The 18,927-nt window shown below is 37.9% G+C and overlaps 1 protein-coding gene and 1 long non-coding RNA gene across 2 annotated transcripts in view; one reads left to right on the top strand and one right to left on the bottom strand.

Moving 5' to 3' along the window:
• Positions 1–8,431: 8,431 nt before the first annotated feature.
• Positions 8,432–18,927, bottom strand: part of LOC122814017 — a 193,878-nt gene continuing 183,382 nt past the window's right edge. The window contains exon 2 of the long non-coding RNA XR_006366758.1: positions 8,432–9,277. This is a non-coding gene — a long non-coding RNA (uncharacterized LOC122814017). The remainder of the gene's footprint in view (positions 9,278–18,927) is intronic.
• The window catches only part of LOC122814014 (extracellular calcium-sensing receptor-like), an 86,371-nt gene continuing 83,685 nt past the window's right edge, over positions 16,242–18,927 (top strand). The window contains exon 1 of the mRNA XM_044086596.1: positions 16,242–16,526. Within this exon, the coding sequence (XP_043942531.1) occupies positions 16,242–16,526 (285 nt within the window). The remainder of the gene's footprint in view (positions 16,527–18,927) is intronic.

Genomic DNA, 18,927 nt, shown 5'->3' with positions numbered 1-18,927 from the left:
AGCAATCACATCTTTTCAGATGTTACACGGCCATTACAAAATAGTATAGATCCTTATGCTCCAAAACTAGATAAAATGATTTAGAACACCAATAAAACATTCATCATCTTATTTTTGAACATACCTAATGCTGCTATCCTAATTTGCATAATCATGGATGTCCTTGTTTAATTCACTATGGCAATGAAGCCGCTTGGTGTTCATCAAAGAAAAACTGTGATCCTAGCTCTGCATTCAAATTTTATAACATACAGAGGCTTCTAGCATGTGTTCCACTGGGTCTATAATGAATCAGTTCTCATAACAGAAAAAGGAATGGACCTTTAAAATGTCATCCAAATCAGAGTTACAGATGGTCCAAAGTCATGTTCTCCAATACTGTAAGGGCCAAAAAGTCAGTTTGCCTACTGCCTCATAGCTTTAGCACTTGAAGACATGAACACACCATTCCTAGGGCAAAATCAGATTTTAGAATATACAGCACCCCATGTTCACTGGTTACATGAGCTGGAAGACCTAGACTGACCTTTTCTTTTCCAAACTGTGACCACACATGGAGTAATGGATGGCTTTTCCCATGTCAGATCCAAACCAGAGATTTTTTGACACTTTAAAGAATGCAAATTTAGTATGTGATTGTCCACATTTACCTGCACCTCCAGATCACTGGTTCTGAAGGTAATGCATGCTCCTTCAACATGAATAACTGTAAGGGATGGGAAATGTCCAGCTTCTATGGCAGAAGCTCAAGGTGTTATGCATAGATGACTGAGACCCAGGCAGAATCCACCAGTTCAGGAGGTTTTTCAGAGTTTAAGTGTCCGGGTTCTGTCTGGGCCCCAAAATCAAGCACAGACTGTGCCTGGAGGTTGACTAATGGAAAGGCCCCAAGAAAACATGCAGCACTACATTTGTAGGGTCCCTGGCCATTTATGCTTAGAAAAACCTCTTGAACTAGAGCATTCTGCCTCATCCTCACTCATCTAAGGGTCACTTCAAAGGCTCACTCACATTTCCATTTTGGAGTACCCTGCTACCCAAGTAAAAATAAATCACTCTGGACATACTCCAGTTTATAAAAACATTTTTATCAGGGTCCTAGATCTACAACTGGCAAGGGGAAAAAAACTCCTCTTTTATATTGCATAAGCCAACAAAATGTATAATGCAATGGCTGTGCAGGGCAAGATTTGCCTGGGTATCATGTCTATGAATCGAGTGTACCTCTACTGCATCTGCACTTTTTTAAATTTCTCTCAACTTTTTAACCAGATAAAACCCAGACAGGTGGGCTGATCCTATACAAATCCTTTTCAGACATCACCTAGTCTGTGAGATTAGCTAGCAGTAGAAAGAGAAATTAATATGGTAACTTTGCAGTGTGGTCACACTAAAATGTAGACCAATGATTTATTTATTTATTTATTTATATATATGAATGTATTTACTGTTTGATAAACAGGCAGGCAGACTGATCTGCACACTCTTTTTGGCCATGTCCTGAGCTCACTGAGCAGCAAATACAGCATAACATCAGTACATAGTTTATCAAGATTTACAGTCTATAAGGACATAGTTTACATACAATTACAGCATGCGGGGAGGGCAAACTCAGTACAGAAGAGAAACAGCATGCAGAAGGATTAGTTCCTAAGATGACAGTACAGTAAAAGATTATAGTAATTAGTAGAAAATATATCTTACAATAAAATTATTACATCTAAATTACATGAAAGCACCTATAAAAACAAAATGAAAACTCCAGCAAAGCTAGAACTTCCAATAAGTGACCTCACAAACCTCTTGTGTCAGAGGCACATGGGATATATGCAAATGATCCTTATGAACATCAGGTGTTTCAGCTTGTTGGTAATTCTGAATGCCCATGACTTGTTTTGTCGTTTTAGTGGACAATTTCAGGCCAATAAAGCCAAACCCCACTAGCTGTGGATATGCATATTTCGGCCTTGTTATGACCTCATCAGCCCAGCACAAGCAGAGTGTTTGACTAAGCATTACAAACACAGGGCTGTTATACCCAGCTGATGTCCATTATCATTAGGGTCACTGCAAAAAATGATAATGGCCATCAGCTGGGTATAACAGCCCTGTGTTTCTTATGCTTAGTCAAACACAATGCTTGTGCTGTGCTGATGAGGTCATAACAAGGCCGAAATATGCATATCCACAGCTAGTGGGGTTTGACTTTATTGGCCTGAAATTGTCCATTAAAACGACGAAACAAGTCATGGGCATTCAGAATTGCCAATAAGCTGAAACACCTGATGTTCATAAGGATCATTATTTGCATATATCCCATGTGCCTCTGACACAAGAGGTTTGGGAGGTCACTTATTAGAAGTTCTAGCTTTGCTGGAGTTTTCATTTTGTTTTTACTGATTGGTTTTTCAGTGACCTTCTCACTCATTGTTTTAATGAAAGCACCTATATGAATGAGCTGGGGTGGAAATAGCAAGAAATAAAACAATATCTGCATAAGGAGCAAGTCTGCTGTTTGATAAGATACTCACCCTTAGTGTTACTAGGTCAGATAAATGAATTCCCAAAGCTATCAACTGTAGACATACATGCCTTTAGAACTGAGTGGTTAATACTCCAGATGTAAGTAACCTCACACAAAGGTGTCTGTATGAGATCATTTGGAGAGGAAGGCAAGTGTTTAAGTAGGTAATAAGATTATGTGCCTCTCTAACCAAGGTGAAGAGGCAATCCTGGGTTGCATATTAGTTGAAGTGAAAGCCCTGTGCCCTAACTTTCAGGTAGGTATGTCATGGACTAAGTTAGGTGGTGCATTGTTCACACTGCAGTGAAGGCTGCAGTGTTGTTCTCTAATAAGCAAACTAGGGGTAACTTTGAGCATAAAGTCTGTTTCATGACAATTAAAAAATATATATAACGGGCAAGTCTGAGTTGAACTTGAAGTCACAAAAGCCTGCAGAAAGAGAGAGGCAAGTATGAGTCAACATGCCGGTATGAAATGGTGCTATTAGTAATGAGCACAAGAAAATACTTGGCCATTTCTGATGCCATAGAGAGATAAAGCTCTCACAATGGCCTAGGTGGCTCAAGTTTGAACAGTATCTCTGGTCCCTATTGGAACTGTTTAGGGAGGAGAGGCATGAGCAACTGGTTTCTGTTTCAGGCAGTACATAGTAGATCTCAGAGAGCTGCTATAAGGGATGGAATAATCTACTGGGAGAGAAGGCTGTTCTGTAAGATCAGCAAGCTGGCCCTATGACCATGCACAGCCCCTGGGCATCATATGTAATTGAGGGAGAGTGGAGAATGACACTTTCTGTGGCCGGCAGTATTACTGAAACTCAGAGAGCCATTCTGCAGAATCAGCAAACTGACCTTTGTGGGCATACACTGCCCTTTAGAGAGCATGTAGATGCCCACTCCCTGCCACCTAACTCTTGCTGTCGGGGTACTAATGGATCAATTTGGCTACCTGGATGGCAACAAATGGGCCGTCATCTAGCCCATGGATGTCCAGCTCTCACTGTGTGTAATCAGCAGTCCAATTACATGCAAGCAGAAGTGCCATTAGGTTCAGTCCTGAGGAGGTGAAAAAGGGAACAAAAATTCTTGGGCTGTATTTTGGATATCAAGCCAAAAGAACTTGTTAAGCAGTGTCCAGAAATTATTTAGTAAGTGTAAAGCTGTAAAGGCAGCTGTCAGCATTATCTGATCTGTTAATCAAGGTACTACAACTCTCATTAATAGAGCTGAATCATTGTTGTGAGAAAAAAGAAAAATGTTCATTGCTGTAACCTGATGTGTATTGGGGTTGTAATAACTTTATGTCCCAAACCTTGCCATATGAGAACATTTGTAGACGGCAATCTGGCCTTTGACCAAAGCACAAAGCTATGATAATAAGAAAATAATTCTATATCATCCATCTTATAGGTAAAGGTATGGCATCCAGGTCCAAGGAAGTTATTGTACCACTCTACTTAGCCTTTATCAGACCTGTCATTGAGTACAATATCCCCTTTGGCATGTATCTAACCAGACACCAGCAACAGTTGTAATGCCCACAAAGGTTTCTCACAAGGAGAATTCAGGGCATGAATACCCTCTCCTACACCGATGACCTAAAGGCTTTTTCATTGTATTTAGTCTCCTATAGAATGCCGAGAGGGGATCATTGCCTGCCTTACAGGGCTTGTCAAATTCTAATATATATACCATTAAACAGAAATTAAAATTAGTTCACACCCAGCCCTGATGGATCTGTTGTACATGCACAAAACAAACAGCACCAAAAACACTAGATCTAGGGATCTCAGCTCCAGTTGTGACAGAAACCTAATATGTTCAAGGAACAGATATGTATTCCAAAGGATCCCCACGCTATGGAATAGGCTCCCCATCCATGTAAAACAGAGTTCATCCCTGACCATATTCAAATGAAACCTTGACATTTTTGTGAAATTGTAAATTTATCTCAGGTCTGGCCCCATGCCCCTTATGGACAGAAGCCATCAATAAGAAAAGTATTATGTTAACACCCTCTACAAATCCTTAGTAACCCCCCTACTAACATGCCCCCCCCCAAATATAGATGTCCATGATACTTTGGATCCAAATGGTTTCAGGTACGCAGCTAGGCTTCAAAGGGCCCTAGTGGTCATTAGCCTAGTAAGAGTTCATGAAGCTATAAGGGCCCAAGTGGTCATTAGCCTAGTAAGACCCTATGAACCTATAGTAAAAAGAAAGCTTCTGAAACTATAATTGATTAATAAATGTTATGAAGCTAAAATAAGTTCAGAATAATACTAAAATAAGTCATTAACACATGACCCTCAAGATAAGATATAGTAATAAAAGTTTATGCTTGACTCTCACTTGAAATAAATAAATCAACTTCTCCTTCATATGTGACACTCATATATACTTTTATTAAAATATCTGTCCTTCTGTGCCTGCAGTAGCCAACATTTTCATAGCTGTGACATTCATCTTTCCTTTCCTACTACCATCCTCTAGAGAGCCTTTTGTTAAACTGTCATCATCTTCTGTTATCTAATAATAGAATAAATCATCGTGTTTCTTTCAAAATTGCATGTGTTCTTTAAATACAGCCTCTGAGGAACTTGTTTCATTTGGAGTATATTAATTGTTTTGAAAGTTTTTGCACTAAAGAAAAAACGACAACTGGGATTTATAGTGATAAGCCTACATATTATGGGTTTATTCATGTGTATTTAAGGCACAGCTACAGCAAATGTACAGTAAATAAGTTAGAAACTCTACCTTAGAAACAAAGACTTTTATATTGTGAGCTGTACAAACCATTTTGTATAGGATAATGGAAACCATAATCAAGCAATGTTCACGTCTATAATCTTGTCATAGTGCTTTTAAGAGAAGATCAGACCTTTGTTTTGTAGTCTGTCTGAAAACTGCATTATTATTAATTGTAGAATATAATATTTAAGAGATGAAGTTGCACTTGATTTTTATTGGTTTACTGTTCTGCATTCCAGCCTACAAAGCAAGGAAATCTCGCTGCCAGTTAACTGCCTTAAATGTAAATGGCTACATGCATGACGGTGACATGGTCATTGGGGCTACATTTCCACTACATTACCTCTCATTCTTTGGTGAAGTTGCATTTGAGAAACATCCTGACAGCATACCTTGTGAAAAGTAAGAAACTGCTTAAATATCGAGTAAAACAAAATTGTGTCTACTGAAAACTGAGTTTATAATTTAAAATGATAAAGCATTCTGCACTAACCTGAACGATTTGTCCTGCACTGTCTATGTTGAGGTATAAGATACAATAAGATACAGTATTCTTATAATCCTAGGCCAAGATATGGATTTCACAGTTGTACATCACAGGCCCATTTGATGTAATTGCATTAACTATAGTCCAAATTGCTGATTAGGCATTCAATAAAAAAACAAGTAATTAAGCTTGCAAGGAAAACATTCAGATCTATGCATTTGAGTTAAAAAGAGGCTTGTAGTTGCAGTGGATGCATATAATGTTGATCATTTATTTCCAGTTTAAAATCTATTCTTATCTTTTTGTTAGCATCCATTCACTTTTGAGAAGAGATACTCATTGTTATATATTTTTGATGTACTTGCATTGTTTTTGTTTTATAATAGGTTACCTGTACTTCTCAAGTCAGTAAAATAATTTATTCCAAAAATAAAATGAGTGACAGTCGGTAGTTGGCACTATTTTACTTTTATACGCAGTATAACCAAGCCATGGCCCTGCTTGTTGATGTCATCACAATACATTTAATGTCAGAATGAAGTCAGGAAAGTCCTACAGACTGTAACTCTGCACATTTCTTAAATTGTTCTTACACTTTATTTAAAACAAGCTGAAGTGACTATTTTTATGAGATTAAAACAGAATTAATTCACTTTTTCAGAAAGTGTATTATTAAAATGTATATAGTTCCTCTTCCAGATTCCAGAGGCACTTTTATTCTGTGAGTTATGTCCCTTGCAGAAAATGTAGAAACTAGCATGCTTTATAATATCCTTTAAAAGTATTAAACTCTTAATTTACAGCATCTGTTGTTTATAATAAGATGTGATATTCACTACCGAAACCTCCTTTCGCATATTACAAATAATTTCATAAAATAAAGTGAAAAAACACACTGAACAACAATTACAAATTGAAAAGAATATAAAAAAAATAGGTAAGCAGATTTGTTCTTAACAAACGAAATGTTAGAACTTCATTATACAAATTGATCAATTAAAACTCTCCAATATGCATCCTTCTCTTGAAAAACAAATGATTCTAAAACATCCTTATCAAAAAGTCTTCAATATTGGAGTGACTTCACTTAAAAAAAAAACACAGTAAATTAATATAATTTAATCCTGGAGATTCTGGATTTCATTTGCCAAACAAGCTAGTGTATTTCTAGTAGTGCTTTCATATCTCCTCCTCTAACATCAATGGTGACCTTTTCCAACACAGAAAAAATTGTTAGAATTTCTACGAATTTTACAGTGTTCATCCAATGCATTTTTTTCATCTGACTTTTTATGCCTCTAATATGCTGCACTGTCCTCTCCTTTAACTTTCTGCTAGTTTTGCATATATCAAATGAATTGCAAGATTAACACCACAAAAAATAAACTACACTATTGTGATCCACTGTTGAGCATTTTTGGCAAATGAGATTTATGCTTTTTTTGTGGATGTTTAGAAATCATCTGATTTTAAGGGAATGATATATATTGGACAGTTTTAATCAATCAGTTTGTCTGGCATTACATTTGTTAAAAGCAAAATTTGCTTACCTATTTTTAATTATTAAATTTGTGGTTGTTTTTCTGGCTAAGCATTTTTTTATCAATTTATCTTTTGAGTCTGTATATTTGACAGTTCATACTTGAATTATTTGGTACAAATATGTTCATATCTGTTTTCTTCAAGACAAATCAATTCTGGTACACCTAACTGTGGTTTCACTCAAGACTCACAACAGTGAGTTGCATTGTTAAGCATGACGGAACAAGTTCAGTTTAATGACTGATTTTGTTATAAAATGAAATGGTTGGAGGACAGCACAACTACTGCATCCATTGCAGAGGAAACTGTGAGCCTATAAATGCTGCCCCCCAAACATCTTTTCTGCACCCCCTGTTCCCTCTGCAGGCACATATCACTGCTCCATTACCAAATCACCATGTCAGCCCCTATACATGCTTTAACTGTACTGTTGTCTTACATCTCACAGCCTGTACAATCTTTGTAGTTATTTAGTGAAGCAAGGATTTGTAGGAAATAAACTGCAGGATTCTCCCTCTTAAATGCAAGCGAGCTTATGGAGCTGAGGCTTTACAAGTTTTAGTGTAAAAAAGTCACCTCTTTCACACTGTTAATCAGTGGCTTCATGAGGATAAATGACAAATATGGAGAGAAAGTAATCTGATAAAATTGTACAGCCCACATGGGAAGTCAAAACAGCCTAAAATGTATTATTCAGAGTGGAATTTTATATACACCCCACAATAGCACAGTGAAGATAAGTGATGCAATGCAGTAAAAAGGACTAAAAGAACAAAACAGCTTGTCAACAAATAAACTAGGAAAATGCTGCAATATTTCTAAGATGCATCTCAGATAGTTAGGTTACATTTATTATTCTGTGAGAATGAGATAAACCCAAGGGTAGTGTGTCATTCATAACAATAACCTCACTAACCGCTAACTGTGATGTAACTGCATAATAAGAATTGCTTCCGCCACAGTCCCTGTTTGGGTGGTTGTGTCCTGCAAAAAAACAGGAAAAATGGTATATGTTCTTAGATTTTAGGAAAAAACTTTCAAAAAATGTCCTCTTATAGTTATATAAAACAATTATTCTATACCAAAGCACCTTAATATTATACAAAAAGAAAGAAACAACTCAAGTTCTATAACAATGAGGATTTATTTTGGAAAAAATTTGAAGTACGCCCCATTGTGGTGATTGTAGATTTGTTTTGTTGTACAAAATTTCATATTTTCACATAAATGTCTTACTGACTTTGTGCATTGAGAAAGATGAAAACATGCATACAACCACTACAGCATGTATGCAGGAGAACGCTGTGATTGCAGTTAAACAGGTACAGTCTATGTAATGCAACCCAAATTACTTGTGTGGAAGCTATACCTGAGAGAAAATAGAAACTGAAATGTAACAACAGAGCAAAAGTAAAGACAATGATAGCAAAGAATGAACCATTAAAGAATTCTGCAAATTTTGTATTAATATCTTCAAAGCTATTATGGTCCTGGCCTTAATCAATGTGCCGTTATACGGCAGACACTGAAAATGGTTCTGCATGTTTGTTGAAGATCTATCTGTTGTACTATTAATAAAAGCAAAATGTAAAATAGTGTAGAATGAATGGATCCCAGAAGTTACAGGATCAGGTTTAATTAGATTATTTTTTTTTACAAACTGATATATATCACCAAGGTAGTCAAGGTACAAATTAAAACCACTGTCTAAAATGTCAACAAACAGCATTCACAGCTTCAGAATTAGAGACTTCAGAAAATTCTCTAAAAAACTGTATCTTTTACATCAGTCCAATGTGAGGAAAGTTGCATTTGTCCATGTCTGTTCATTTTACAGCACATTTGGTTTTCTTGCTGACAATGAACATTAATTAAAGTGTCTCATCCTAGTGGTAATTAGGGTTAATTAACAGCTGCATTCAGCAAATTGGTTTGTAATCAGTTACTGACATTCTGTCCCATTTCTTAAACCTGAAGATGAAGAAATCAAAGGACAACAGTTAGTAAATGTAAACCAATCACCCACGGCTGTTATGTAACTCATATAGCTGTTTGACCTCTGTGGAATTTTCAAATGTAAACCCAAAAAGGACAACCACTCAACAAGTAAAATAGATAGATTTTAGATAGTATTTTGCTTTTCTGTGGTACTAACATCCATGGATCAGTCAAAGAGCTTACTGGTATTTTTTGTACCACAAAATGGTCAAGTCACCACAGACAGAGAAAAAAAATAATTTCAAACATTTATTCTGAATGTAGTAACTAGCACAACAGGATTTCACAAAAGCTTCATCAGGTCTACAAATAACAGTGAAAATGTCTTTCAAAATTGCCTACTCTTTTACAAATAACTTGGGGGGGGCATTTCTTATCTTGTGGGACTCCAGCTGTAGCAATCTACATGAATTTGTTAGTTACTTAACTGATACTACACATTTTCTAAAGTTAAAAATGTATTTTTCTTCCAGTTGCATTACATTTTTTTGGATATTAAAATAGAAGTGAAATGTAACAGAAGCTAGTGTACATAGAAAGACTTTTAGTAGTAATACGTACTTACATCACACCAGTTTGCATCTCCACATATGCTTCGTAATATAAAGGACAGATGCTGCAAAATGCTTGGCTAACGACCAATAAGAAATGAACATCTGAACAGCAAGATTCATTAGTTTGTGATTTTATTAATAGAGACTATGAATGTTCTCTTTTGGAAAATGAAAGGCATCTAACTTGGTAGACTTTGCTGTAGCCTCAGCCTTGGTGTGTGCCTTATTATATTATCAACCTTGGAAACACTTCCTACAGTGCCACCTTTGGTGTGGCTTGCAGTAGCATTAGGCTGTGTGAAGTTTGCTGTAGTATCAGGTTTAGTGTGTCTTGCTACAGTTTTAGCTTTAGTGTGTCTTGTGCACCATTCAGCTAAGCATGTAATGCCATAACATCAGTCTCAGTGTGTCCTACAATATCAGCCATGGTGAGTTTTACTTAGTATCAGCCTTACTATGTCTTTCTGTACTATCAGCCTAGGTAAGTTTTACTTAGTATCAGCCTTGCTATGTTTTACTTTAGTATCAGCCTTGCTATGTCTTTCTGTAGTATCAGCATAGGTGAATTTTACTTACTATCAGCCTTGCTATGTCTTGCTGTAGTATCGGCCTAGGTGAGTTTTACTTTAGTATCAGCCTTGCTATGTCTTTCTGTAGTATCAGCCTAGGTGAATTTTACTTAGTATCAGCCTTGCTATGTCTTTCTGTAGTATCAGCCTAGGTGAATTTTACTTAGTATCAGCCTTGCTATGTCTTGCTGTAGTATCGGCCTAGGTGACTTTTACTTAGTATCAGCCTTGCTATGTCTTGCTGTAGTATTGGCCTAGGTGAGTTTTACTTTAGTATCTGCCTTGCTGTGTCTTGCTGTAGTATCAGCCTAGTTGAGTTTCTCTGTGTTGTCTGCATTTATGTCTTGTTCTGCATTATCAGCATTGATAAGCACTGCTGCACTCTTAGCCTTAGTGTGTCATGCTCTAGTATCAGACTTGGCTAGTATTGTTATAGTAACATTCATGGTTACTTTAGTTATAGTATCAGCCCCTGTGAGTTTTTCTTTAGTACCAACCCTATCATGAATCTTGCTATAGTATATACCTTGCTGACTCGCTGTAGCTATAGTGAGTTTTGTTACACATTCATCCTTTTGTACTATCACCTTTTGGAGAGTGTCACTGTAGTATCATTCTTAGTGGGTTTTACTACAGTATCACGCTAGATGTATCTTGATTTAGTATTAGCTCTGGTGCGTATTATTGTAGTAACAGTATTGGTTCATTTTGTCAGAGTATAAGCCTCTGTGATCTATACTGTAATATTAGCCTTAGTCCGTATCCTGCTGTAATAGGAGCCTTGGCGAGTTTTGTTGCAATGTCAGACTTAGTGTGCAACTACAGAAAGAAATGCAGTGGAACAACCGATTTTGTTGTAAAATAATTGCTGCCATAGCAGTTCAAGTTGTAAACACAGAAAAAATCATGTGCCTTAACAGATTAAGGCAACTTACCCGTAGGTCACTTTGTCCATGAGCACTAGTCTTTAGGGATATGACAAAGCATATCCTTTTAAGGGAGCGCTGTGCACCTGCCCACCAGATTCTTCTGCAGGCCTAATAAGAATGGAGTATGGAGCCAGCTGGCAGCAACCACTCAGGTAGGAGGATGAGGCTCATCGCTGTTAGCTTGCAGGATGTGTGGCAACTCTTTAGTCACTCTTTACTCACCTTCACAGTACCAGTATGTTTAATTTTAATTTAAAAAAAAAAAGGAAGGAAGGCAGAAAGTACTAGCATTTATTGGGTTTAGCAGCACGAGTTGTGCTTGTGGCAGCTGGGGGGGCTTTACTTATTTTAATTCATTCTATTAAAATAATAAAAAATGTAAAGGATACAAAGTAATCCATGGATTTGGGGGACTCATGAGTCTTGTTTTGTGGCAGTTGGGGGTTTTACTAATTATATTTAATTTTATTAAAATGTAAAAAAGATAATAAACAATTATTTGTTTTGGCAACTTCTGAGTTGCATTTTGTGCAGTTAGGGGGGTTAATTATTTTATGTTAGTTTTATACAAAAAAAAATAATGAAACAAATAAAATAATAGTCAGTAATCATGACCATTAAAAGAAGTTGGTCGGTATACTGGGCTGCAAGGCCTTATTGTTTTGGGAGATTCATTACCTCCCTGGGCAGGCTGAGGGGTTTTTTTACATACTTTTGCCCTTTTGATCTTCTCCTCTGTCTAAATGATATTGCTTTTCTTCCTGGAAGCATGTATTTTTCTTTTTGTAGATATATTTGACCTAGTGTATACCAAGGGAATTAAACACATCTTGGATGCTGACAACATGTCTAAGAAGGACTTGATGACAGCCCTACAGTCATCAGAAAAAAAGGCATCAGCCAGAACACCAGTCAGGAACTGGGATACTTGGTCACTGGGTTTCATGGTGTTCATGGGAGTGATTATCAAGAAGGACCCCAGCTAGTCCCTGCCTCTATCAGCATACTTTGTTGCCATAAAGGAAGCCCACCATGTGAAAGGGTGTTATGGTCGGGTGAATTTTGATCAACATTTTAGGAAACTGAAAGCACTGGACAAATCCCTCAAGTGGGAGTTAAGGCATCCTGACATTGGGCTCAGTTACATGCTAGATAAGCCAGCTGCCACTGGGATGTATGGTGAGGGTGTGGGAAAGGTGACCCTTCCTCCAGGTGCTGGGGGTTATTTGGCAGGGACAAGCCTGCTTTTCCTGCTTCTCAGGCAGAAGGGGAGCTAGGGGGGCATAACACTTCTTTTTTTGAACTAAGCAGCATTTTCATGGGTACAGAGGGAGCTTTGGTAGGGGACACCCATCTCATTTCCCCATCCACCTAGGTAAATTGATCCTCCTATTGTCAGCTTATCCATGTCAGAAGGTGGCAGACACTCTTGTTAAAGGCTTCTGTAATGGCTTTCCTATTCATTCTTCTGCTCCATTGGATTCTATGTTAGTTAACAATCTGTCATCCATTAAGGGGCATGAGGAAATTGCTCCAACACTGACAGAGAAAGTGTGAGCAGATGACAGTATAATTGGCCCCTTTTCCACCCCCCAGCCTGCTTTTAAAATTTCCCCCAATGGTCTTGTTCCCAAGAAACAGGATGGTGAATTTAGGTTGATTCATCATCTGTACATCCCCGCAAGATCCTTGTCAATGATTTTATTGACAGTAAGCTGGCCAAGGTATGTTAGTCTTTCCTGGAGCAGGTGGTGAAGGTCATCGACCCCTGTCTCCGCAAGATGTACATTCAATCTGCTTCCCGGCTTCTTCTCATGCGACAGGATGATTGGCCTTATTTAGGTTTTCACTTTGAAGGAAAATTATTTTTGACAGTGTGACAGTGCAATGAAAATGGGGTGCTCTGTGGATTGTGCTACCTTTGAACTGTTTAGCACAGCCTTGCACTTGTGCTGACTACAATAAGCACCCCTCCAGTCAGTGATCCACTATTTAGATGACTTCCTGATAGTGGGGGAGGGTCAGGATGTTGCTTGGGGGGCACATTTATTTTTAAGGAGCATTGTTCTGAGTTGAGGGTGCCATTGGTCAATGACAAATCAGAAGGGCCAAGCCAAATTTGACCTTTCTAGGTTTGAAAGTTGATACCATTGATAACTTGGTCAAGCTTCAGATGCCCAAACTACAAGAAGTCTGACAATTACTTGGGAGATTTTTGGGATCTAGCAAAGCTCACACAGGGGAAATCATGCAGCTCCACAGTTTGCTGAGTTTTGCCTGAAGGGCCTCTCTCCAGGCAGGACCTTTCTGAGGTCTGTTTCTAACTTGTTAAAAGGGAACAAGCCCAAACATTACTTTATACAGCTGACCAGGAGGATCGAGGACAACATTTGAGTTTGGTTTGCATTTTTGAGACAGTTCAATGGGGTATCATTTTGGCAGTCCTCCTGGGTTTCCTCCAGTAACCTCAAGCTCTTCATGGATGTAGCAGGGGGATCCGGTATGAGAGGTTACTTCCAAGGCAGCTGGGTCACCAAAACGTGGGTGGAGAGCTGGTCCGTGGAGAGGAGGAGGAGGAACATTACATTTTTGGAAATGTTCCCCATCTCGATGGCAGTCTTGATATGAAGGACAGGTTACATGAAATGACGATGTTTTTTCACTTAGATAATATCTCAGTGGTCATTCCCTCAATCATCCAGGTCCAAGTGGCTCCACTCTGTTTTCAGGCTTTTAGTTTTATTGAGTTTAGAGATTAACTTGTCTTTCTCTAGTGTATATGTGCCTGGTAATCTTAACCCTATAGCTGACAGTCTTTCCCATTTTCAGTTTGCCAGGTTTTGCTAGTTGGCCAAGCATTCAGATCTAAAGGGCACTTCAGTTCCTGCAGGAGTCTGGCAGGTCTATACTATTTCCGCGAAAGATGTCTCTATCGGATCCTTATTCATCAACATAACTACATTGAATGCTGCAGTCAATGAATGATCACTACATCAAAGTTTTTACCTGGGAAAGTAACTAGGTGGCCAGCATAATGAATTAGCCCTTTTCCCCACTGTAGTGTGATATCGGAGTTAGTGTATATAAGTGGGGGATGTGGGGGGAACACAGCCCCCACCTTCATCGGTGTTAAGTTATGTAGTTCGTATTATGGTTTCTCTGGTGGCCAAGTAGTTGCACTGAACAGCTGTTTGATGGGTAGTGATCAATGAATAGGGATTTGATGTAGATGTCTTTCATGGAAATAATATAGACCCATCTGGCTAATTGGAGAAGAGTAGCAGTATTGCTCTTGGTCACATCCTGGGCCAGTAATATCAGGAAGGCATATTCTTCATCACCTCAGGTTTTCAAAGCTTTCTGCAAGTCTTTTCCGTCTGGTCTCAGCACATGAGGTCTGCAGTTAATACTTCAATTTCTAGTGGCCAGGTCTTCAACAGGTGATTCACCTAAAACTCTCAGGGTACGCTGAGCAGCTTTGGATGGTTGGAGTGAATTTTGGACCCTCAGGAAGTGTCCAGTCACTAGCTGACTGGAAGGTTGCTCAGGGGTCTTGAGAATACTCATGGGCTTTCCCAGGATACCAGGAAGCTTATTGGGAGACAACTCCTTCCTCTTGTTGTTTTGGGTTTGCATAAAGTTCTGGATGATTTTCATATATTTGTTACATTAGCAGCTTTAGTCAGATCTTTGTAGTCAGGTGTCTTTCTTGCTGATGAACTATCTTTGCTCAGAAGACCTTATTATTCACACAGATTTTGTACTGATATGGGTAAATAAATCTAGGATGGATCATTCTGGAAAAGGACATCAGGTTCAACTAGACAAGGTTGGTCATTTGCCCAGCTCATTGGGTCAGATTGCTACATATCACTCTCAAAAGGAGGAGATCAGGCCCGACTTTTGTTCAGGCTAGGCATTTCATCAATCATAGAGTTAAGCAGGTGGCTAGTCAGATTCCTTTCCAGGTAATTCAGCACAGAGATCATGACAGATTGGTCTCTGATATTTATGATACGGACAATGTTCACTTGAGCAATCTTGGTTTTGATTGGTTTCATTTAAATATTGTTTTGACTATTAAAGAATTCTTCAACTTCTAACTTAGTTTCCTCATGGCTTAGAGTACCTGGTTTTGAGGCTGGCTGTTGGGGGGATTGGCATGGCACATGACAGTTGGTGTTTCACCCCCCTTGTTTTCCCCCCTGTAGCTACTCAGCAGCCTCAGCTCTCAAGTTGGACCCAGATTTGACCAGTGGCCACATCAAGCAGTATGTGCCTTGGAAGGAAGATTTAAAGGGATTTTCCATTAGTTCCAAGGTAACTTGGATTATGCACCCAGTTCTGTAGAGGTAGCTGGAACAGGCTGGGTCATGCCACCTGGGTTAATAGTTTAAAAATTATTAGTGAATATGTTACATGTGAACTACTGAGGCATCATTAGTGGCTGCCAATGGCATTTATTCAATGAAAGGTTGTAAAGACAATGTGGTGTGGCCATTGACTCAGCTCAGTAGACAAGAAATGGTCATTATAATTTTTTGTGGAAAACTAGTAACAGAGGAAGAAATACATTTGTGCAGCTGAAATTGATTAATAATACACAATGAATTTTTATATGATTGATTGAAGAATTCTATAACCAGTATGTTTGAGTGGTAGCAATATTCCTTTGCTTTATAAATGTCATTATGCAAATTAGGTAACGTACATTAAAATACACTCTCTTTTCTATAATTTTGTTTGCTTAACTACAAGAATTTAACCATATGTCAAGAAGAGCACTTAGTTAATAAAGATTGTTTTGGTACTGGTTGTCCTCACTGCAACATCTTTTTCATCCATTAATTTATTTCTCCATGTCAAACTTTTTTGCAGATTCACCATGCCAGTATTTCAGATGGTTCAGGGTATGGTATTTGCCACTGAGGAAGTAAACAGAAGTCCGAAGTTACTACCAAACATGACATTAGGCTTTGGAATTTATGATTCATGTGATACAGTGACTAGAGCATTGGAGGGTACCCTGTGGCTCCTTTCAGGCCAGATGGGCCCTGTCCCTAATTTCAGCTGCCATCGCAAATCCCCTGTGGTGACAGTAATTGGGGATGCGAGGTCACAGGTTTCTATACCCATGGCGAGAATGTTGGGGCTCTACAGGTATCCACAGGTAGAGTAAATTCAATACTATTGTTTCAATATAGTTATAAAGCTTTGAAAAACATTTAGAAACCATATTTTGTGTGGTACAAAATACATAAAAACTAAACCCTGAATTCTACAGTCACTGGCAAAAGTTACATGAGCTACACATATATGTTCCTGTACTGCAGCTATTTTTTAAGGTGCATATAGCTATAACCCTAGATATGCAGTGAAAGTACAAAACTGATGGTAGACAGGGAGTTATCTGTTCCAGATTTGTACCTTTGTACAAAGGGAAGTTTTGCTTTAATATGACTTTGTTAATTAAGTAAAACATATTAGATGGGTATGCCCATTTTTTGCCATTACCTGAAGTGTTTGATCATTTAAGTGGTGTATTTTGGAGTCAAACATAAAAAAAATGAAGATAGCTAAATTTGAAACCACATATACAGAGTATCTGTTGTTTGTAGCTCATTGTCTTAATTATATTACTCCACAAACCATAATGATATCCAGTTAAAATAAGTTCACTTTTATTATCATTTATTTTATTTTTATAGCAGTGAATCGTAAATGAAGTAAAGGTGCTATAGCAATCACCCATGGCTGAGTGTGGGTAATGCCGGAGTTATCTACAGTTGGCATGGTTTGGTCATGAAGGCAAAGCGATTATACAATAACATTATCTAAGAAAAAAACATGCTTTTCTTAAATGATGTCCTTGTATAATGGCACCATGTTGTTCTTCCACTTCATTTTGTATCTTGGGGCTTGCGTGATATATTGCACATGCATATGGGACTTAACGTTCCCACGCTTGCACAATACATCCAGGCTTTGGAAAGAGCATTATTAACCACTGTACAAAATACAGACGCACTACACACACACACACACACACACACACACACACACACACACACACACACACACACACACACACACACACACACACACACAAGTGCGTGCACAGAATGTGCTTATACATATTTTATGTGCCACTCAACAGGTGACTTTCAGCATAGCCAGTGCAAGTATATTCATATCTCATTGGACAAAACATACGATATACCAGATAAAAAAGGCTGAATGCTTCAATAAATTACCAGAAGTTTTAAACATATCTGTTTGGCTGAGTTACAAAATATACCCCTGTTCGTGTATTTTTGGCAAGACTAGCTGTTTGCTTGCATATGACAGAAGACGATATTATTTGCATTCATGTGGATTTTCTGAGTAAGAAATGCGTAACTGTAATCTTTACCACTTGTACTTATGCCTTTGTCATAACTCTCAATAAGTAAGGGACAAATCTCAACTAAGTCAGTGACCCTTTCAAAATATTAGTACTATTAACTTCAGCCATTGCCAGAATAATAGAATGTGAAGTAATACATATTTTCTTAAGTAAGAGAAGTGTATAAAAATCTGAAGAAAAAATTGGGACATTCTGTGAAAATATGTACAGTTAAGAGTTATGACTGGAAGCTGTATATGCCAATAAGAAAGTCTGACTACTCAATGATATTGTAGCAGCCAGACTTTTCCTTACGGTATATTCTTCATTTACAATGGGCACGCTGCTTGAGCTAACCAATTAGTGTGCGCATTTTTGAATGTTAATAGCCAGTCATTGTATAATAAGAAAGTTAACAAAACTGTTTGAGATTCTGTTGGCTGCCAAAAAAGCAGTTACTAGAAAATAGAAACCAAAGTCTAAACCAACTGTATCTGAAGTATTGAATGTTGTGACAGACACAAGAGAACTGGAAGTGGGATCTTTAGAAAAGGTAGGAGCAAATCACATAGCAAAAATAGAAATACATACAGAATAATATTTTGGAGGAGAAGTGAGGTTTAAGGGAGGGCAGAAATTGAGCAATTTATGTAATATTGGATTGATGATAGTTACACAAAAAATACATGTCATATATAGTGTTTGTAACTGGGAACATGTTATTATGGTTTGGTTTCTTTTACATAAATGTATGTTTGTCTGTGTCTTCAGAAATAATTCAATAAAGGCACGAAAAAAGAAAGTTAACAAAATTACTTCAGTCCTTTTGCAGCCTTTTAAAGTTAAATGCAAATAGAATGGCATGCAAATCTAAAATTTTAAAGCCTTTTGTCATACGTCAGAGGTGTGGCACTGTTAGTGAGCAAGCATGTCTAAAACAGGATGTGTTCCAAGTACTTGCACTCAGGAAATTTTACTAAGGCTTTCGAATACTGGCCAAGGCTCTTGCCAACCCCATAGTGCCTTTTATAGGCAAGGCTCAAAAGACAAACCCACCACCATAAATAACACAAGTAACAAAAAACTGAGGGTGATGCTACTCAATGCCAGAAGTCTAAACCTCAAAATGCATACACTCGAGGCACTCCTCAGTATGATGAAAATCGATATATGTGCAGTAACAGAA

Source organism: Protopterus annectens, chromosome 10.part0 (assembly GCF_019279795.1).
Source record: "Protopterus annectens isolate FY-2018-M chromosome 10.part0, PAN1.0, whole genome shotgun sequence".
NCBI classification, from domain to species: domain Eukaryota; kingdom Metazoa; phylum Chordata; order Ceratodontiformes; family Protopteridae; genus Protopterus; species Protopterus annectens.
The sequence above is the reverse complement of the archived record's forward strand: the minus strand, read 5'-3'. Positions and strand labels throughout refer to the sequence as shown.